Raw genomic sequence first — 23,009 nt, forward strand, 5'->3', positions numbered from 1 at the left:
ATGCTATTGCCTCTCCTTAGAAGACTTGCACATACTGATTTTCCATCACAGTTCTTTCGTTTTCCTCTATCCCTCCTGATTTTCCAACAGTCCTTGTGTTGCTTTATAGTTTTATAAGAAAAGTAAGTATATTTTTATTAGCTCTGTAGTCAATCTGGGAAGCATTCTATACTTGCCTTGTAGCTACCTCCTCACCCAGGCCTCTCCCAGAAGAGGGCACATCTTGCCTGCATCCCTCAGGCTCCGCCGTTTCTCTGATCCACCCTACCAATATTATAGAAATTAGCATTCTGAAATATTTCTCTGCTGATTAGCTTTTTATGGCTACCTTCCCTACATTGGTGCATCCTTAGTGCAGCTGTCAAGCCTTATTCCCAGATAGTAAATATCCTGGTTATCTATTGCTGTGTAATAAACCCTGTAAGCTTAATGGCCCACAGCAAGAACAATCATGACTCACCACTCAGCCTTCCCCACTCCCACGTCTGTGGCTGGTTCCGGCTGTCTGCTGGGAAGGCTAAACGTGCCTTTTCCATGTGGCCCAGACGTCCTCATGGCAGGGCAGCTGGCTTTCATGGTGAGGTTCCATGCCTTGATGTGAAGCGGAAGCTGAGGTTGACCATTGCTAACTCAGCTCCGAGAGTCATGTGCTATCACTGAGGGATACCTGTGTTGTTTCCCATTTCTGGCAATTATGAATATAGCTTTTATAAATTTGAACATTTAAATTTTTATCAAAACAAATTTTATTTCTCTTGGGTGACTCTCTAGGAATGGAATGACTGGGTTACATGGCACATGCATGGTAAACTTAGTGGCGGGGCCGGGGGATTTAGCTCAGTGATTTCGCTGCCTGCTGCGCAAGCGCAAGGACCAGAGTTCAATCCCCGGTACCAAAAATAAATAAATAAACAAACAAACAAACTTAGTGGCAAACTCAAACTGTTTTCTGTGATGCAGTGAGGGTTCCATTTGGTCTTTTCATCAGCAACATTGAATATTCCAGCTGCCCTCTGTCTTTGTTAGCAATTGCCGGATTGGTGTTTTTTGCCTGGTTTTTAATTGTATCCACTTATTAGGTGTATGGTGGCATTTTATTTTGCCTTTAAATAAACTTTTTCCAGTGGCTAATTAAGTACCTTTTCATGTGTTCATTTGCTATGTAACACCTTCCATGTTTCCCAGAAATAAAACCTGAGTGGAAAATAATCAGCTTTGAAAACTAGAGATCAAAAACACCAGCCCCAGTCAGCCTGTCCTTGCCTTACCTGCCTTACAGAGTAGCCAGTGACCAAGAGAATAATGATGGCAGGTAAGGCAAGGATAAGCTGCTTGGGGCTGGCATTTTTGATCTCTAGTTTTCATGGCTGATTATTTTCCCATGAGGTCTTATTTTCAGGGGACAGGGTTTTGGTGAAGTGCCTGTTAGATATTTTCCCCATTTAAAAACACTAGGGTCCACCCCTGGTACCAAAAACAAAACAAAAAGAGTACTAGGGTGATATTTTTCTTAGTGTTGAGTTTTGAGGGCTGCTTGTACATTCTGGATACAAATCCTTTGTCAAAAATATTATAAATATTTTCTACCAGCATTTGTCTTTTTTTTTTTTTCCTCAGTACTTGGGATCAAACTGCTTGTGAGGCAGGTGAAGTGCCGCTGAGCTAAATCCCTGGCCCACCCAGCATTTGTCTTATCTTCTTCTATTAACTGTCACTTTTGCTCTGCAAAAGTGTTTTATTTTGATACAGTCTGATATTATCTTTTTTAAATGTATGGATATGTTTTTGATGTCAGATCGAAACTGTTAGACTAAGTCATACCTCTCTGTACTACCAATTTCTTGTGCCTAGACTGTGTCTCCTGTCCCTTCTTCCCTTCTAGGGGCTCAGGGCCTTCCTGTATGAGGCCTTCCTTTGCTGCTCATTTTGTACAATGTAGCATTTGTTCTCTGCACCTGCAGCATCTTATATTCCACCTGCACCACAGGGCTTGTTTCATTCTGTTGTGGTTGCTTTTCCCTCCTGAGTCTCCTACTAGGCTGTGCCTGGCCATCAGTGTCACAGGCAGGGACATGTCCTGTGTCCATTATTGCATCAGGCCCAGTGATTCATGCATATCACCCACTTATTGAATGTACGGACAGAAGGACCTGCTGGGCACATTCAGGCTCCTGTGCCTTCCTACGTGCTGTCCCTAATCACTTGGAATGGTCCCCCATCTTCCTGCGTGGTTGGCTCTTGCCTCTCTTACCAGCCCTGTGATCCCTTCCCTATCTGCTCTAGGCTAGGTCCTGAGAGCATCTTCAACCTATCTGTGCTCACTCACCAGCTCTCCTGGGGCATCTCTCCACCACGTGGAGTGGAGGAAATAGAACTACTTTTAGCACTTTTATCATCAGATCATAATCCCCCTGCCTAGTGCTCACTCAACACTATTTACACGGTGACTGAATGAATTAAGCTATGTGACCATTTCCTCCTTTTTGGTGTTTTTAACACCAAAAAGCCTAGGCACCAACATGATTTATAGAAACACAGTAGACAAACCATGCCAATGTGCTTAAGTCTCCACCATTTCCATGGACAGTTTTTTTTAGACCAAAATTTTATTTACACCATGAATAGAACATTTAATTGTTCTGTCACATGACTAGGAATCATAGAAAAACTTTAAAAAAACACACAAGAATTTTATTAGAAAAAAAATGTAACATTACCACTAACCTTTAACACTTAGGCAAACTGTCCTTATAACATTTCCTTCTCCTCTTCTAAATGACACAGTCTGTATTTGTGAGCATTTATATCATTTTATATGTAGCTTTTATTACAGTCACTAACCATATCACACAAATGTACATTTAGAATATTGTGTATTTTTAAAATTTAATTTAAAATTCTGTCATAAGGTTTTCAGGTGTCAGTAAGGAAATGTTTTGCCTTTTATTAGACCAAGATATTTTTTGTAAGGGTTTGGCAAGTGGTCTGTAGAGGTGATATTCTTACCTGATGCATTCATTCAAGCTTGATTGTGTTAATGTGCATGATTTCATCTGTGACAAAAAGCAGTAGCACTTCAACTTAGGCCAACTGACAGAGCAGCTTGCATCCTGATGAAGTACTGAAGTTCGGTCGTTCCCTGACTCCGAATCTACAAGGAGATGAGGAACGATTGCTTTGCTGTCAATCTGCATGTTCAGGGGACTTGTGGCTGCGGCCCCTGTCATAAAGTAGAATTCACCCTCGTGAAGCTGTGCCTGTCATTGGGCCACAGGGAGAGATGCACAGACTTGTTCTGGGCACAGAGCCTTGCCAGTGGAAGGGCACAGAGTGAGGGAAGATTATAAAACAGCTCTGCAAAGAGTTATGTTCTCCTTTTAAATAGAAAGCTTTTTAAAAATCGTAAGTGGTGGTAATAAAAAGACGCGTGGGTAGATGCTTTGGCATGTGGAAACATGTGCCTCTAACTACCCATTTCTTCTGCTGTAGGCTCTTGTTTCCCCTTTCCAAAGGGTGTCTGAGGAAAGCACACTGGTCATCAGTGTCTGGCCAGGACCTTCCTGCTAACCCTCGGCCCGGTCTCACTTCATCTGTGAAGAGTAAATAGTAATGCTTCTGGGGGCTATTTTGAGATTTAAATCTGATTATCTACGAGCAAAAGTACAGGGTTCTAGTAACTTAAAGATGTCAGATAACAGTGGTGTTCAGCTCCCTTTCCACCTCCTGCTTCTCTTTTCTATTTCAGTAACAATTTGAGTATTTGCTGTATACCAGGCACAGAGGGTAAATGTGATACAGACTCACTGAAGCCACAGATCTGAACAGAGCCTTGGTTTGCAGATGATTTGCTGTCAGAGGTGGTGGAAGATGAGTGGTTAAGCAGCAAACCATAGTGTGAGATAGAGGGAAGTAAATGCGTTGTAGAGATGCCAGCATGTGCTGGGGTGGCCAAGGAGGAGTTAGAGCAGAGAACATGCGACAAAGGCATTAAAGGACACATTGATTTTCATAACTGAGCAGAGCAATTAAGATTAATTCTGATGGTAAAATTGCACAGCCTGTTGGATGAGTCAGGAGTTGTCTGCTTTCTGGCTTGAGCCCCTGGGGGATATATTGTGGGGGATCTGGCTGGAAGGTGGAGTGGAGACCTAATTCTCAGGCATACAGCTTTGCTCTGTGGCTTAGGAACTCATAGGAAACATCACACAAGCATCACACAAAATGGGCCATCTCTTTGGTGTGACTTCTGCTAAGAACTGTACAAACTTACCAAATGGTCTCAGGATGCTTCCTGAGCATTGCCAGTCCATCTGGTGCCACTTCCTGTCATGACAGGCACTGTTCTTGCCTGCAGTATGAATTGTTCCTCCCATAGAATAGATGAGGTTCTTGATGGTTAAAGAATTTATGAAGGAGAGGTCTAAAGAAATAACTCAGAATTAGACATATGATTGATCTCAGAATAAGGAAGTTCTCAGAATTAATGATGCTACCAATCCCCTTTCCTTTGGAAGTAGGAATCAGAGTCCCTAGAGGTAATTTACTTCAATTTTGAGTAATTCTGCTTTTGTCATATTGAAAATTTGTTGCAGCATTTAATTGTTGTCTGGTGGTCAAAATAATTTGGATATTGTGTTTGTGAATAATACGAATTTTCAGCTAAAGCGGGTTGTTGTGGGTTAAAAATACAATGGTAGTATGACTGTTGTGTAAGAGCATGTTGACGTACTTTGTTAATTTTGCTTCTAGGGACCTAATACCTATCATTGCTGCACTGGAATATAATCAGTGGTTCACAAAGTTGTCCTCTAAGGATCTGAAACTGGTAAGTAATTGAAGATGCAGTGAATGGTGCTTAGCTTTGCGGAATTAAAAACCTCAATTTTTTTTCCCATGAAGTTTATTGGTACCTTTTAGGTATAAAATACAGTTACATTCATCATTGGGATCTTGTGCCTTTACATGATGTATCTTGGTTCTTATTTTTTTCCCCTTCCCCTGCCCTCCCTTCACCCCCTCCACCCTTCCCTATTTGCAAGACTTTGTTTCCATTGTTTTCCTTTTTTCATGTTTTCTTTTCCCTTCTATCCTTTCCCCTACCCCTCCCACTTCCCCTGCTCCTTTAGACCTTTTCTTCCTATCACACAATATCAATTATACATTGTTCTAATTACAATATCAAAATTTAGAGGACATTACCACAGATTTTACAGAATTTAAAAGGATATAGAAAGTATATTACAAAATCTTTTTTGAAATAAATTTGATAACTTCTAAGAAGTACCTTGGAAGACAAATTAATGAAACTGACTCTGGAGGAAATTGAATAGCACCTATTAAAGAAAGTATATTCCTAGCTTGAAAACCTACCTATATGACAATAACAGGCAGATATACATTTTAACTGATGAATAATATCAAATATTTAAAGCAGAAAAAAGGAACACTTCTCCCCTCATTTTAGGAAATCAAAATTGTACTAATACTAAAACTGGATAAAGATAATAGAAGAAAAAAGTTTGAACATAGATAAAAATTTGTTTAACAAAACAAACTATTAGAAGTCAGATCTGGCAGTATGTAGAGAGTGGTTTTATCATATGGATGGCAGTGTTGGTTCAGCATTGGAAGATCCACCCCAAAAGTCATCATTTTAACAGAGGAAAGCAAAAAGCCATATGATCCTGTCACTAGTTGGAGAAAAAGTATTGGACTAAATTCTACGGCTGTTCATGGTAAAAGCTATCAGGAGACTAGAAGTAGCACAGAACCTTCTCAACAGATAAGATGTGTACTCCATACTTCCAACAAAAACGCCTTATATGAATGGAGAAGATATAATGCTTTCTCCCTAAGGTGGGGAACAAGGACAGATATGCCTACTCCTCATTTGTCCATTCAACTTTGAAACCTAGGCCCAAACCAAAATAGTCTAGCAATAAAAAGAAACAATTAGCATAGGATTGGCAAGGTAGAAATAAAATCTTTATATGTAGATGAAATGATCACCGACAGAAAAAATACTAAGAAATCTCTAGGAGCCCCTAGAACTTGTACTTGAATTTACCAGGATTAGAAAACACAAGGTATATATAAAAATTCAGGTCTGTGTATACTTTGCTATAAATGAAGAATTGGATATTGAAATTGAAAAGTTATGTAGGAGTACAAGGGACCTCGAAGAGTAGAAAGAAAAAGAACCCAGTGTTTGAAGACATTACCTAATTTTAAGACTTCTTCTAAAGCTACAGTAATCAAGGCAGTGTTGGCGTAAGGAAAGATATATAGATCATTGGAATAAAACGGAGAATCTAGAAATAGAACCACACATATATGGTCCATTGAGTTTTGAAAGATTATTTAACATTAACATTTTATAGAACATAAACTCAATTCAAGAGCAGAGGACAAGATAGTGTTTTCAGCAAATGGTACTAGAAAACCTGTTATATGTAACCTCAACCCTTTATTTCCATATATCAGAGTAACTTGAAAGGATCTATGAACCTAAATATGAAAGAGTAAAACTGTAAAACTTTAAGAAGAAATTATAAGGGAAAATGTTCATGAATTTAGGGTAGGCAAGAATTTCCTAGGGTACAAAAAAACATGTTGTATAAAAGAAAAAAATTGATAAATGAGATTCCATCAAAATTTAGAACTTTAAATAACATCATTAAGAAAATGACAAGTAGTCCTTAGACCATATTTATAATACATATAACCTATGACCAGAATATATAAAGAACTCTTACAGCTCCTTAATAGACAACCCAATTAAGAAGTAGACACAAGAAAATGATAAATAGCCAGTACAGCACAAGGAAAATGTGTGCAATCCTAGAATCAGGAAAATACTAATTAGTACAATAACAAGATCATATTTTGCACTCACTCGGGAGATGAAGTTAAAAGTTTTAAAGCAACAAATGTCAGCTTAGGTGTGAACCAGTTAGAACTTTCTAATACTGCTAATGTGAATGTAAAATGACAAAATCATTTTGGAAAACAATATAGAAATTTCTTGTATTACTGTTAAGAGCCAACAGTTCTGTTCTTAAGTTTTTACTTAAGAGGAATGAAAACACATGTTCACAATAGATTTGTACATACAAGTTGACTATCTCTATCTGAAATTCTTGGGACCAGAAGTGTTTCAGATTTTGGTTTGAAATCCACTTGATCTGCAAAGAGGATGGCTACTCCTGCTTTTTTTTCGGGTTCCTGTCACATGGAGTATTGTTTTCCACCCTTGAACTTTCAGTCTGTGAGTTTCTTTTTGAATCAAGTGTGTTTCTTGTATGCAGCATATTGTTGAATCTTGCTTCTTAACCCATTCTGCCAGTCTATTTCTTTTGATTGGTGAATTGAGACCATTAACATTGATGGTTATAACTGATATGTGTTGACTTATCATTGTCATGACTTTTTCTTTTTGTTGGATTCTCCCTCTTTGTGTTTAATTTCTTATCACACCCAACGGATTCATTCTGCTGAGTTTCCTGGGGTTGTGATCCTCATTGTCTTTTCCTAGGATATTGTCTAAAATTTTTTGGAGTGCTGGTTTGGTATTCATGAAGTTCCTAAGGTGCTCTTTGTCATGAAAGTATCTTATTTCTCCATCAATTTTTAAAGATAGTTTTGCAGGCTACATCAATCTGGGTTGGAGGCTGTTTTGCTTTAGGGCTTGTAATACATCACTCCAACATCTTCTTGCCTTGAGGTTTTGTGTTGAGAAGTCTGCTGTGATTCTGGTGGTCTTTTCTTTGTATGTGATTTCTTTTTTTTTCTCTCATTGCTTGTAGAATTTTATTCTTCTGTTGGGTTTTTGGAATCTTAACTATTATATGCCTATGTGTAGATTTTTTTTGATCAAGGCTATTTGGAGTCCTATATGTCTCACTTATCTGTACGTCAAGTTCTTTCCCCCTGCTTGGGAAGTTTTCTGCCATCACTTCTGTGAACAGTTTTTTTTATGTCATCTGCACTCTCTCCTGTTTCTTCACTGACTCTGATTAGTCTTATGTTATTTTTCCTTGCATCGTCTAGCAGCTGCTGCTGGATTGATTTCTTGTGTTCCCTTACAATTTTAAAGAAATTTTTCTTTTCCTGGTCGCTAATTGCAATCTTATCTTCTATATCTGAGATTCTGTTCTCACATTGGTTCATTCTGCTGCAGAGACTTTCAATGGAGTTTTTAATCTCCTGGAAATCTGTTTGTATCTGCTTTATGGATTCCATTTGTTTCTTATGTTGGGATTCCATCATGTTCCTCAGTTCCTCTATTTTTTTATCTGTCTCCTCTAGATTTATTAATTATGTCTTGCACTATGGATACAATCTCTGCTGTTATCTGAGAGATTATTTCTGCTTTCGTTTTATCCAGATCCTCTCTTGTTGCCAGTTCAGGGAGTCCAGGTGGTTGAGTATCAGATTGTTCCATCTCCTTTCCCTTTGGGGTTACTTTAGGTGATCTGGTAGTCTGGTTTTGAGAATTGTTTACATGTCTTCTCATTTTGAGGGTGTGGGTGCTGCTGGCGCCCATGTGGCTCACCTCCTCTGTGCTGCAGGGGGTGGTAGTGCGGCCTGGAAGCCTCTTTCTGGCTGCTGAGAGTGTCTTACCTCCTCTGCACTGGGGGTGGTATGGCAGCCCGGAAGCCTCCTGGGTGCTTGGAGTGGCTCACCTCCTCTGCGCTGGGGGTGGGTGGGTGGAGTGGTATGGTGGCCCAGAAGCCTCCTCCTGGGTGCTGGGAGTAGCTCACCTCCTCTCCCTGGGGGGTGGGGGTGGAGTGGGCTGATAATTGTTTTTTAAAATTTTTTCTTTCATACTTTTGAGCTGCATACATTTTATTTCATGTGGAGATGTTTTCCTATAGGTGATTCGCATAACATTTTGTAAAGTTTGTAATGTGAGATGCTTCAGAGAAGTACTGTATATTTTAAGCTGCTATAGACAAAGTTTGGGAGATAAATAGAATGACACATTTAACCTTCATCACACACCCATTCAGTTGGAAAAAGTTATTAATGTTGAATTAGCAGAGCTGCAAATAACAAATTTTATGTTCCTTTTGTGCATTTCATTCTTACAAAGTTTTCCTTCCTAAGAATTTCAGGAAATCTTAATGGGTAGAGCTGGGGTAGCAGAATTATGATAGTTAATGTTAATTTTGTAAATGTGTCTTCACAGATTTGTACATAAGAAAAATGAAATTGAAGTGAAATCTGTTAGTTTTCATAAATGATAGGGCAACCAAATATTTGGTAATTTGCTAGTAAAATAGGTGTTTTATTGGGGATTTTGCAAGTTCCAAAGCAGCCATGTGGACAGGTGTTTATTTATAAGTTAGCTTTTTGATGTTTCATTTTAGGACAAGGGATAATTTAGATATTGGTTTATTAGAGACTATTCCTTTGAACCTTCAAGCTTTCAAAGGCCTTAGAATTTGGGTGTGTTAAGATTTTCATAATAAGAGATGGCATTTGGTTTGAGACTTGAAACTGGAGGAAGAGCAGAGTGGAGACTGTTTAGTGAGCAGACTACTGGGTTCTTTGAATTTGTCTGGGGTGTGGGTGGCTGAACACATTGTAGGTATGAAAATAAGTGGCTGACCTCATTGGGGACCTCTTAGGGGCCAGTATAATACAGGAAAAACACATGTGCTTGGTATTAGAAACCCAAGTTTTAGATTTTATCTCTAATTACCACCAGGCTATGTGATCTTCAATAAATTCCCTGACCTCGGGCCTCAGCTTCCTCCGTACCTGTTATTGGGGGATGGTTACGGCTCCTGTCTTACTCATTTCTGTCCTGTGCTTTTTTTGAAAGCAGCTTATAGTAGCTTCATAAAAGTTGCTCCTTGATAAAAATTAGTTTTATAAATAGATATCACATAACTTTGTGGAATTAGTGGATGAGTGAACATTGAAATATAATTTGTAGGTTGTTGGGATGAGTAAATGGTGTGTGTAGAAATTCTACCATTGTCCCTGATGTGTTGCAGACATTTCATAACTATTGTTATCTTCATCATCACAGTCAGACTAGCAAGGAGCCTAGAAACAAACAAGTATGGGAGTGGGAAGCTGGGAATTTCATCAGCCAAACAGTAGTACTTTTGGAACAGAGCTGATGGAGCTTGGGGTGGAGGAGCCTCTGGGATTAAGCAGGTAGCTAGGAAGGGGAAGCTGGAATGGAATCTGGAATGTTTGCTTGCTGGAATGGGACCCTTTTGAGGACTGAACCAGCAGAGGTTGCCAGAGAAGGGGGAAGACTGGAGAAGTGAGAAGATTAGCTCAGATTGTGGGATCAGAAAGAAAATAGATCTCTATCAGATCAGTTTTTCTGGCACATTCTGACATTCACTTGAGCTTGTGATTTATAAAATGGGGCCCTCTAAGAGTTCCTATGAGGGTATAGATACCCTGGTTTTGGAAATTTTCCCCAATTCTAGTACAGAGAGGGGTCCAGAGAGTTGGTGTTGGCATTCTGTCGTTATTCCATGTATATCTTCAGCTGCCTTCATGTTTTGACAAAAAAATGTGTCTGATCATTTTGTTGCTGGAAAACAAAGCCTTGAAGTACACATGTGCCTGCTTGGGTGTCCTGGGACAGCCGGAAGCAGAGGGACAGGATTTGAGTACTGCCCTTACTGCTTCACTTAACTGAGATTTAAACAAAAAAAATACATGTATTGATTTATTTTTAACGTGATATTTTAGAATACAAAATGGTCTTTTTGCCTGTTATTCCATAAATCTTCAAAATGAGTTTTATGTTTTTCACCTGAAGTTAGGAAGTGATGAGCCTTCCTCCTCTGATGGTCCTGCAGTGGGCAGTCTGGGAGCACTTTCTAACCTTGAGTTTATTTGAAGGAAAGGAGGACATACAAGAGCACATTGTTTTGGGGGTTTTAAAAGCATCAATTGCATGATGTAAATAATTGGTCTCTTCTCATGTTATATGATTGTTAAGACCGTTCTTAGCCCAACAAAAGCCTCTTATGCGAAGGTACCACAAGAAAAATTTGACTTTTATGATTTATGCTGATCTTATGAAACAATTAGTGGTCACTCATGCTAGCCTGAATAGAAGATTTTAAAAATTCCAAGTAAGCAATGAAGACCACGTCTCTGTCCAACATTCTTTTTTGGTGGTTTATTTTGCTGGTGCCGAGACTTGAACCTCAGGCACATAGTAGGCAAGTGCTGTACCACTAAGTGACATCCTTAGCTCTTCTTATTGTGTTTTCAGGCAGGATCTTGCTAAGTTGCCAGGCTGACCTCAAATTTGCCGTCTTTCTGCCTCCAGTTATGAGTAGGTGGGATTACAAGTGTGTGCCACCATGCCTGCCTGTCCACCAATCTTAATTCATTAAAATATTGTAGCAGTAGAATTGGGATCTTGCTCAACTTTTTCAGTTTTGTAACTCAGCCAAGTCAGTCAGTATCATTGTATGTTTTAAAAAATGATATGGTTATACCAGGGATTGTATGTAGCTCCTTTTTAGTTCCAAAGTTCCATATTTTATTTAATGCTATGTTATGCTGTACTTATGTTCATATGTTAGTTTATATTGATTCCAGTTTTTGTTGTATGCATTTGCTTTCTTTCCTTTTTCTCTCTTTGATTCTTTTTGTAGGGGGGAGGGGATACTGGGGAGTGAGACTAGGGCCTTTGTCCTGACCTACATCTGCAGTTCTTTTTATTTATTTATTTTTGATTCTGAGGGTTTTTGCTAAGTTGCTAAATTACCCAGGCTGAGCTTGAACTTGGGAATGTCCTGCCTCAGCCTCCCAGACTGCTGGAATTGCAGGTGTGTGCCACCAGGCCCAGCTTGCATTTGATTTTTAACTAAATGCTAGTTCTTAGGGAGCCAAGGCATTCAGTTTTTTAAAATAAAAATTTCTAAATCACTGATGATCATGCTGTAGACAGTTGGAAAGAGCTGTTATAATTATCTCATTAGGGCTCTAGGTTTGTATGTATAGCTTTTTAAGTCTCATCTCTACTCTTTAATGTGGAAAATAATACTTTTCATATAGTTGACACTTAATAAAGTTTGCTGGATAAATGTGATTTTTTTTTTTTTTTGGTACTGGAGATCGAACTTGGGACCTTGCACTTGCGTGGCAGGTGCCAGAACCACTGAGCTAAATCCCCAGCCCCCCTACTGGTTTCTTAAAGAAAACTTGAACACACTTTAATATACTTTCTTTAATAAATATTTATTGCAATATTTACACCCAGTGTGTACATTAAATCTTCAAAGTGCTGCTTTGGTAAATTACTTTTCTTGTTAGAAAAGGTAATGACCCCATGGACTGCTTCTGAAATTAGGATAATCCCTCCAAAAAGATTATCTAAGGAATCACTTTTTACCATGACAACACAGATTCAGATTGGTCCCCTTGGATATAATTGTGAGGCAAAGAATTATACTGATCAGGGATTACCATTGTGAAAATCACCACTGTCAGCATAATGCAAATTGCAGGCATCAGGTCAGTTGGAATTAACTTTTCTTTCCCCCGCCAGTCTATTGGGATACATTAGAAGCCCAGGAGTAGTTCAATAGTTACATCACAGACTGAACAGAATCAATCATAGAATTATAAGAGCCATAGATGCTCTTGGACTCAGGGAATTTCTAGGTTAAGTGTTTAAAGTGTGCTTGACTACAGAACCTGTACATTTCACTTCAGATCCTGTTCCCATTATGGTTAGTCCTGAAGGGTATTTGTGATCTGATGTGTCAAAGACCTGTCATATTTTTATGTGATATTTTAAGAAAAAAAGTATGCCATGACACAACATACTTTCTTTTATTTTTATCATAAAGGATTTAAGTAGATCCTTAGTTTTAATGAGATTTTATACTACTACTTTGCAATATTTAAACAATATAAGGTCAAGAGCTAACTTAAATTAGTGGTAGAGTAAAACAGAATATAAATATAAAAACATTGACATATAAAAATTTTAAAGAAAATATCAGGTACAATTCTACCACCATGGAGCAATTCTTTAGTTTTCATAGTTCCCTCAAGATTTTGTTACATCCAGGCCCGGTTTAGCTCAGTGGTGTCGTGCCTGCCTCATAAGCACAAGATCCTGAGTTCAATCTCCAGTGCCGAAAAAAAAAAAAAAAAGGATTTTGTTACTTATGTTACTCATTTTAATTGTTATTTCATTCTGATTATGTATGTATTTAACATTATATCCTAATAATTTAAAATACTTTCAGAGTTACTTAACTACATAATGTTTTTTAAAATGGATGTATTAACATAGTAGACATTTAACTCTTTTCCATCATTAACATGCCTCCCCCTTTGCTCTGTTTTAGCAAATACTAGACAGAACATCATGATACTAGTTCCCATTTATCAAGTTCTTTTTTAGTTTCTTTGTAGAAGTATCTGACATCATTACACCTTGCCTTTGTTATCTATAAGAAGAGATTAATCATAACCCTCAACTAGTGGTTTTGCAGTGAAATGCATATGGAGGTTCTAGCTCAGTGTCTGGCCCATGGTGAGACTCTGAAAACACCACCATCACCACCATCATTTAATCCTCAGCTCTCTATTGTGGACAGCACCTTCTTTGCAACAATCTTTGGTTTTCCCAAGATGAGCGAGACGGGCCTGTGTGTTCTCATAGCACTAATGAAATGGCCTTTTTTTATTTTGTCATTATTATGTATTTACTTTGTCAGTGCATTTGGGCTTCTATCAAAATACTATAAGTTGGGTAGCTTATAAATAGCAGACATTTCTTTCTTATAGTTGTGGAATCTGGGAAGCCCATAATTAAGGGATTGGCAGATTCGGTGTTGGTGGACTCACTTTCCTGTTTGCAGGTGGTGGCTTCAGGCCATGTCTTTATGTGGTTGAAGAGCAAGGGAGCTCTGGGAGGCCTCTTTTTATCAGAGCAGTAACCCCATTCATGGGAACTCTGCCTTTATGGCACAGTCACCTCCCAAAGACCCATCACATTGCTTATTAGGCTTTTAGCATATGAATTTTGGGGAGTGGTTGTCTTTCCCCTGCTGGATGGTACACTTTGAAAACCCAGGACTTTGTCCTCTGTGTCATTATAGACCAGAGTCTTCTTGGTGATGGTGCAGAGTAGTAGATACTCAATAAGTATTGAATGAATGGATGTATGGATGAATGTTTTATTTAACAGAAACTTTGCATCACATAGATTTATAACAATGAAGTATTAGACTTACGGAATAGTCAAAGAATGTTTTCTGCTACAGTCCGCAGATGTCTGTGAGCAGATCTTGAGGGTGGTGAGTAGGTCCAATCGATTGGAAGAACTGGTATTGGAAAATGCTGGACTTAGAACGTGAGTATTTTCTTAAATATATGACTATGTTGCTTTAAAACTTTATGTCCTCTGCTCTTCTAGTTAATGCATAGTTTTGAAAAAAAATTGGGATTCTCATGTATAGAATCTAGTGTTTTCCCCTCTGGAAAAAAAAAATCCCTGTGTACCATCATTGTCATGAAGGTCAAGAATTTGATGACACTTTCAGTTACTGGGTAGCATGGTACTTTTGAGTGTATATAGAATAGTACTGAAGAACTCCTGGCCTTGGGTTTTTTAGGTTCATCATGCCTTGGGTCCCTGTCTTTAAAATGGGGATAATGATACTGTTTATGGAATTAAAATTTGTAAGGCTGAATGAATTAATATCTGCAGAGTACTTAGAATAGTGCTTTTCCAGGTATGGGAGCAGTGTGAACATTTTATTATCATTACTGTAGTTGTAGTAATAACATTTCATATGATTTTACTACTTTGCTTTGATCAGTTTTGAGATTTTTCTCCCTTCTCAAGTTAACACTTACATAGTCTTTGTCTCGTAGTTTATTTACTAGATTAACCATTCACTACCCAGCCTTTGCTTTTAAGAGCATGAGTTAGAATCTATTAGAACAAAGGCTTACAACTGCGAAGTGTTGAGGGTTGACATTTTGTAATCATAGCTATTACCCATTATTTCAGGTTAAATATAACTAAAATAGTGATTTTGTTTTTTTAATAAAACATACTAGCAATTGTAGCCCTTAACTCAATATTTAGAGTAATCAGTTTTACATTCATGAGTGTTACATTCATGAGAACAAAGGTACAGAGTAGCCTACTAGAAATTTTCATGAAAAGCAGGCGATCCAGGTTTTTTTTTTTTTTTTTGGTAAATTATAGAGAGGTCAAGTAGTATTATTAATAGCATTCAGCAATGTGTCTTTAAAGAGGAAATTATATATTTTCTATTTGCATTTGAATGAGGCTTTGGGAAATTGAAATGAACATTTTTGGCTATGGCTTTGTTAATTCTCCGATGAAGTATTAATGGATGTTAACATAAAGCATAATACATAGATTAATATCCCCAAGGATGGTTCTGGTGTTTTAGATTTCACTCTATTTTAATCTTTAAACATTTTATTTTAACAGTTTTACATCTTGTATACTTGCTGTTATTACTCTGTTTACTTGCAGAGATTTTACACAAAAACTGGCCTTCGCTCTAGCACATAATCCCAACTCAGGACTCCACACGATCAACCTTGCTAGCAACCCGCTGGAGGACAGAGGTACCACCACCTACCATCAATGCTCGAGCCCTAAAAGGACTAGAGAGGTTTAATTTAGCCATGGTGGAGGGTAATATTGAGCTTGGCTTAATTATGTTGTACATGCTGTTGGTGCCCTTTTGGGTTCTAGTTCTTTCTGCCCTTTCAGGAAAATACTCATGCTAAAATTTTTATTATCTGATTAACTTTTGGGGGGAATGATACAAAAAGAAAGGAGGATATTCACTCTATGCATCCATAGAGGGATGAGTTGTTGGATTTCAGAAGGGGAACTTGAGACTGAATTCTGAGTAGTAGAACATTGATGGATGGGGTTAAAGTTAGAATCTATATCTCTGAAGGGAATGTTTTGTTTTCATTTTCTGTTTTGAGTGTTTGCAGCTTTGTTGAAGAAGGGCCTTTCATCTTTCAGTGTTGTATATTTGATGAAGATTAATTATTCAGTTGAGCAGAGGATACTGATATAGACGGTCTTGCTTTTTGTTATTGATACAATACACTGTTCTGTGTTAAAAAGATACCCATGTAGTATTTAAGCCAAAACCTCAAGGGTGACTTCTGTCATCTACAGTAGTGACTGAGGATGGAATTAGGGAAATCATATGAAAAGTACCTTCAGAGAGAAGGGTGCTGCTCAAAATAATGAGTGCATAATACCAGGATAGGAGCTTCTGTGGATATAATTCCTTTAGGAGAAATGGCTGTTCTTTCTGTCATGAAAAGATGCCATGGAGAGGCGAGCGGAACAAAGCAGAGATCATCCAGATCACTGCAGCATCAGGAGAGCTATTTTGGTTTTGTATTAAGATGGGAGGTAATCAACCAGTTTATGAAATGTTAGGGCAAAGTTACTAGAGGGAGGTAGTTGTTGCAGATGAGTCTGGAAGTGAGTGAGGCCAGGACGAGGAAGGGATGCTCCTTAGTCGTCAGAGAAGTGCAAATTAGAACCCCAGTGAGGTGCCGTTGGCAGACAGAAATAGGCTTTACTGAGAATAAGCATTTCAGAGGATGTGAAGAAGCAGGAACTTCTACACTTTGCAATCTGATTAGGCCATTTCTTAAAATGTTAAACACAAATTTACCCAAAGCCACAGCAGTTGCACTCCCAGGTGTTACCCAAGAGAAATGAGATGTATGTGCACACAAAGCAGTAGATACATAGAGGCCTGAGAGTAGACACAGTCTCCATGCCCCTCCCCAGTGAGGAAATGAAGAACATGTGGCTTATCTGTACCATCAACTCCTGCTCAGCAGTAAAAGGAAGAGAAGGTCTGACACTTTCTGTAACAAGCATGAACCTCAGAAACATCAAGTGGAAGAAGAGAGACCTAAGAAACCTTGAGTCATCTGTACTGGTGGCTCTGTGGCCAAAGGATGTGGCCAAGACCCTTCCTCACCTGTCCTCTGTACCCATGTGCTGTGAGGTGCTGCCGTGCTGGACAGCTTGGCGCCTCAGCTATGCTTTCTTCCATGAGGCCCTCCCCGTGGCACCCTGTGACCCTTTGGTTTGAGCTTCTGTTATTGCACTCATGTCATCCCTGACTGGGCACTTCTTCCCGCTCCCCTACCTCCTGTTTCCCTCACCCCCACAGCCCGCCCCTCCTCCCTGCAGCATCTAGTGTTAAGGCCCTGTCCATAATCAGTAAATATTTTTCTCACTCTCTTGTGCTATTTTCCAAGTTGCACATGAAGATCATGGTGAAGTGTATAGGATTTCTTTTGTATCGACTGAGAATGTGTTCACAAATGTTGTTCCTATGCTTTCCCCCTCCACTTTACTGTGTGTGTCTTGCCATATACCCACAGCCTGTTCACTGATGATGTTGTAGTCATAAATCTCTGCAAGCTCTCTTTCCTCAGCCTTGACTGTGTACAAAATAACCCTCCAGTGTGGTTTCTGCTCATGTGCCCTCAAGTCCTGATGCTCCTCAGTGTGTCTCCACACACTAAGGCCTCCGCATCTCTGTCCCTTCTAGGCTCATTTGGTGGCGCTTCCCAGAGCTCTTTGGCAGCTGCCAGCACTCATTTCTCCTCCCTTCCTTCACTCTTAGGATGAACCTCCACCATACACATCCTTTGCTGCTTCCTTTTATTCCGGCTCATTATCTGAAGGTGGTTGGTAGCTTTGGGTGGGAGTTCCAAAAGGAATTTAATCATTTGTGAAATATTTATTGAAATTTCAACCTAGAGAAGAAAAAAACTTAGTAATTTTTGTCTCTGAGCTTTTCCATGCAAGTATTAACCTTGGAAAACAGTAAAAAGAATGGAGAAGGAGCCTGTAATTCATTTGTGTGGTGGGCAAGAGACATCAGGCCAGTGAAGATTATTCACAAGGAAACTCCCGAGAAATGCAGGGAACATGGGAGCTTAGTAGGGAGCAGCCCAGAGTTCTGAAGAATTTACATACTTGAGTGGAATATAATTTTGCACCTGAACTTTCCTCTCAGGGACTCATTTGGAAACTCACAGGGAGAAAGTTTAGCTCCTGGCCTTGTGATATGAGTATTGATCCAGCAAATCCCCATTCTTTGCAGCTTGATCTCCTTGACATATCTGTTTCTAAAGGACAGGCCCACAGTTCCTGATAGTGGTGAAGATCAGAGTGTGACTTAGCAGATGAAGGTGCAGCACGCACACACAGTGACGCAAAAGCAGGGCAGTGAGAGACACTCTCTCTCTCTCTCACAGACACATGCACACGCACACAGCAGCTGCTCTTAGACTGGCTGCAAGACAGGGCCTGTTTACCGGCTCGCTCTTGGTCTTCTTCTAACCTTTGAGCGAGTTAATTATGTTCATAACCAAATGTACTGGTAGGAGGTGGGTCCTTGTTGGAGGTGGTGGATCACTGGGTTGTGCCTTTTGGAGGATGAGTCTCTTACTGGTGCTCTTCCCCGTGCTCTGCTTCCTGGCTGCCATGAAGCCAGCAGCTTTGTTCCACCCATCCTCTGCCATGATGTTTCTGCTTTGGAGCCAGCTAACCATGGACTGAAACCTCTGAAACTACGAGCCAAATAAACCATTTCCTCCTTTAAGTTGTGGATGTCACATAGTTTGTCTTTATGATAAGAAATCTGATAACAGGAAAATAGAAAAACCCTATGTCAGAGTATTTCTCTTGGAGATGTGGTTCTGAGGTACCCTACTACCTTTCCTCAGAAAACTGTGGTGACTCTGATTTCATCTTCTAAATAAGACAGCGGAAATGGGGTCTGGGATTGCTGCTTACATTTTTGGTGCTTTTCTCCTTTTGTACCTCTCAGTGTATATCAGTGCTCTGAGGAGACAAAAGACCATGGTTTTCATTCTGGGCTCCAGTGCATTTAGCTGAGTTGTCTTGGACAAGTTACTTAACTTCTCCATGTCTCTAAAGTAGGTAATAATGGTAACCACTGACTAAAGATGTTTGAAGAATTAAATGAGGTCATATACACAAAAGGGTAAGAATAGCCTGTTACGTGCCATGCACTCAGTAAATGTTAGCTTTTACTACTTTATTTTATTCACAAAAATAGCCCAGCAAAGATAAACAAGACAAATACTGTCATTCCTGTCTTCAGATGAGGAAACATGATATGTTTACATATTTTGGACAAAGCTTGTAGAGTAGTACCCAATATCACTTGTTCACATTCCCTTCTAGGATTTCCTGACCAGTCAGTCTCCGATGCTGTGTTTGGCAATATTCTTATTTGGTTAGCTAGATTTCCTTTGGAAAAGGAATGAAACAATTTTATGCATGGTATTTGAAAAAACACTGGCTTATTCCATAGTATGTCACTACATTTTCTTAAACCATTAATGTTTTAAGTTACTGGGTTTCTGTGAGACAGACGTGAATTGGAAAGTACTTTTTTGGATTCATTATTGTAATCACATTTAATTAATATTTTTATGGTTACACAGTGTAAAGCATTTTTAAAATGACATAAATTGGGATTTTAGAACATTCAGAAGTTAAGTGTTTTGATGTAATTTTTTCAATATCTGCTTATATTCCTAATTCTTGGAATTAGGAATTTTTATATTTTTTAATTCTTACAATTAGGAATAGGAATTCTTATTCTTAATTTATATTCTCAATTCTTGACTCTTTCACTTTCATTTTTAAAATGAAAATAGGTTATTGTATTCTATTTGTTCACTTTTCTTTGTGTTTCTGAGCTTACCAAAAAAATTGGGAACTGGTACAAATCTAAAATTTTAACTCACCTGTGTTTGGACATCTAGGATGTTCCAATTGTGTGCTTTCTAACAGACACAAAAGAGGGTGTTTGTTTCCCCCATATCATGTTGCCAGACTCCACAGGCAGAATTTTGTTAAATTATTAATAATGATGCTCTAAATTAACAAAGACCTACCTTTAAGTCTTTTTTTTTCTACTATATAAATCATAATGACTCCAGAATTTCTAAGTGTTGATTTTTAAGCACATACATGATTAATGGGGTTAAATTTGTGATGTCAACTCAATTTTCTGTGTTTGTAAGATAATAACATCAAATAGGAAATTGTCATTTAAACATTTGATAATTACTTTTTAGTAGGCAAAAATGCTTTGAACCCGAAGGAACTATATAATAGCTTCATTTTGAAGGAAGATATAAAAATTAGCCCTTTTTTTTCTAAATATGACACATACTAAAAAAATTCATAAGAAAGGTAATCTATTAATATCTCCAAGTGAAAGCTTATAGCAGTAAATTTAAATTCATAGCCCTGAAGGCTGTGCTTTATTTTTTAACCATATGTTTAAAAGGCTCCTGTGTCATTTCCGTGTAAGGACAGGTTTTCTTTTTTCTTTTTTTTTTTGAATGGATGGGTTTTCTTGGTGATCACTTGCTAGTGTAGCATCATGAAGTGAGTGCTTCAGAAAGTACAGGGAAGGTAAAAAAGTAAATGTTTTGTCTTGAGATTTTGACTGCCAGCCACTATTAATTTATTTATATTTGAAGACTCCCATTTCTGAATGTTCCCTAAGTAGAGTCCTTTGCATAACCTGTTACATTTTTAGAGATCAAGTGACCAATCTCCTAAGTTTCTCTTCCAGAGGATAAATACATCACGCTTCTCTTTTCTTAATGTCTGTATTTAAAAACTATCATCTCTGCTTTGGTTGTTGACATCTATTGTTTTGAGTTCTTCAATTTATAATTTTCTCTGTGAAGACATCTTCCCAAGGGAAGATTCTTCCAAACATATCATGACAAATTCCATTATCGCAGCCCCACATTGCCTTAAAACGTCTGCTGCCCAATTAAATATGCTACATTGCAGAATCTAGAAAGGCTGAACCAATGCGTCCTTCCTGTGAAGAGTGTTGATTATATCTTGCGGTGTTTGTATTGTGCCTGATCATTTTTATTATGATAGCCAGCACTCATGGAGCATTTACTATGTGTCCTATGCTGTGCTAAAACTTTTTGTGCATTAGCCCAGCAATGGACTGTAGTGCTATTATTTTTTCTATTGAATGGATTGAGACTTAACAGAAATGAGGGCAGTTCTCCCAGTTCTTGCAGCTTAATTTTAATCCAGATAAAACTGATTCAAGGTAAAATTGTTTCTGATTCTCTGTAGTGTACTGCATCCCTACATAGAATATATGGAAAACTTTATATGAAATATATGAAGCATTTCTATAAGCAAACTTTTTATAATGTAGAAATAAAAATATGCGACTTTAAAATTTGAAGAGTTATTGTATTTTAATTAGTTGTACAATGACTTAATTTATTTTAAAGGTTTTGTCTTAGGCTTCTCTGAGAAACAGAATCAATGGAAAAAAAAATATATATATATGTATAATTATGCAAGGGGATGTAGTTAGATAGGCTTACAAATCCACAATGGTTATCTTTGTGCCAGAGAGTCAGAGGAGATAGTAGCTGTTCATCCCAGGAAGATGGAAGCAGCAGAAAAAGACGGATCCATAATGTAGGTCCCAGGTTGAAGGCCTGGATGTTCACTGTGGAGTTGCCAGGCAAGTCTGTTTTAGAAGGCTGAAGAAACTGGAAACTGAGCTCCAAAGTTGATAGAAAAGACCAGTGCTCCTCCACACTGGAGACACTTTCTTTTTCTTTCCCCCTTCATCCCATCCAGGCTATAGCCTATTGGTTATGCCACCCACACCAGGGGTGGATCTTCCCCATCAGTTTGCTGGCTTACATGTCAGTCATCCACACACACACTCAGAGCAGCGCTCCTCTAATCTGTCAGGTAGTTTTCCTCCATTCAGCTTGACATACCATGATTAATTCTCAGGGTTCTACTCTGACATGACTGTGGTAGTTACATTTACTCCAGTGTATATTTTAAGGATCAAGAGTATATTTCACAGATTAATTTAGTTCTCTCTTATTATTATTCTGGCTTTTGGTGCTAGGGATTGAACCCAGGACCTTGAGTATGCAGTTTGTGCTCTTTCACTGAGCTACACCCCTAAGCCCTCTGTTTATTATTATTATTGTTATTATTATTATTAGTAGTAGTAGTAGTAGAAGTAGTAGAAGTAGTAGTAGTAATGGTTGCTCCAGGGATCAAACCCAGAGACACTCTACCAGGGAGCTATACCCAGTATTTTTTGGGAGAGAGTCTCACTAAGTCTCCCAGGCCTAGGCCTCCAGCTTGTGATCCTCTTGGCTCTCGTATTATTTTAGGTGAACAGTACTGACCCCTGGTTATGCCTCTCCTCTTAGGAGTAGATAGCAAGGGTATTTCCTTAAAGAAGAAATGCAATATATTTATGAATTATGGATGCCAAGATTAAAACATTTTATCAAGAAAGAAAGTCGCTTTTGGATTTTTTTTTTTAAGTAAACAGCTGTCAGCAGTTAATCTTGTTATCTTGGAAGCCTATAATATATTTTGGGTTTCTTTTCAAAGCATCAAGAGAAATCACTTGTTAAAACTTCCTTGGGCTGGGGATTTAGCTCAGTGGTTCTGCCACCTGCCTCGCAAGCACAAGGTCCCGAGTACCAAAAAAAAAAAAAAAATCATTTAAAGAAAAAAAACAAAAAAACTTTCCTATAGGATATAAAGCTGTTGTTTTAATTAGATGCTCTTAAGTAGCCATTGTGTGTTGCTAAAAGCTTACTTAAAATTTGATTAAATCATCTTTCTCTGTGCTTTTATTTCCTCACTTTTAATCCTATTTACCTTTATACCTGTTTTTCAAAAAAAACCTATTCAACATGACTTTGACTCACCTTTATTCAGAATTATTTCTTGTATTACTTTTGGTGTGATATATTTCTGGAGAAAATATTGGATTGTTTATTCCTTTCTAATGGCTTCTCTCATTAAGGCGTGAGCAGGTGGGTGGGTGTCTCCAGCAGTGTAAACAATGTTCCATTGTGATCTTTCATTTAAATACAGACATTTACAGAGTCCT

The 23,009-nt window shown here is 38.4% G+C and overlaps 1 protein-coding gene across 13 annotated transcripts in view; it reads left to right on the forward strand.

Moving 5' to 3' along the window:
• Carmil1 (capping protein regulator and myosin 1 linker 1) overlaps positions 1–23,009 on the forward strand; it is a 305,246-nt gene that overhangs the window by 154,622 nt on the left and 127,615 nt on the right. For all 13 annotated transcript variants that reach the window (XR_015439361.1, XR_015439362.1, XR_015439363.1 and 10 more), the window contains 3 exons: positions 4,750–4,825; positions 14,271–14,359; positions 15,521–15,615. Coding sequence is in view for 10 of the 13 variants with exons in the window: in XM_087181828.1 (XP_087037954.1) it covers positions 4,750–4,825; positions 14,271–14,359; positions 15,521–15,615 (260 nt within the window). In the remaining 3 variants the exon portion in view is untranslated. The remainder of the gene's footprint in view (positions 1–4,749; positions 4,826–14,270; positions 14,360–15,520; positions 15,616–23,009) is intronic.

Source organism: Heterocephalus glaber, unplaced genomic scaffold (assembly GCF_053883595.1).
Source record: "Heterocephalus glaber isolate CG9 unplaced genomic scaffold, H.glaber_assembly_v1.0 deba00001472, whole genome shotgun sequence".
NCBI classification, from domain to species: domain Eukaryota; kingdom Metazoa; phylum Chordata; class Mammalia; order Rodentia; family Bathyergidae; genus Heterocephalus; species Heterocephalus glaber.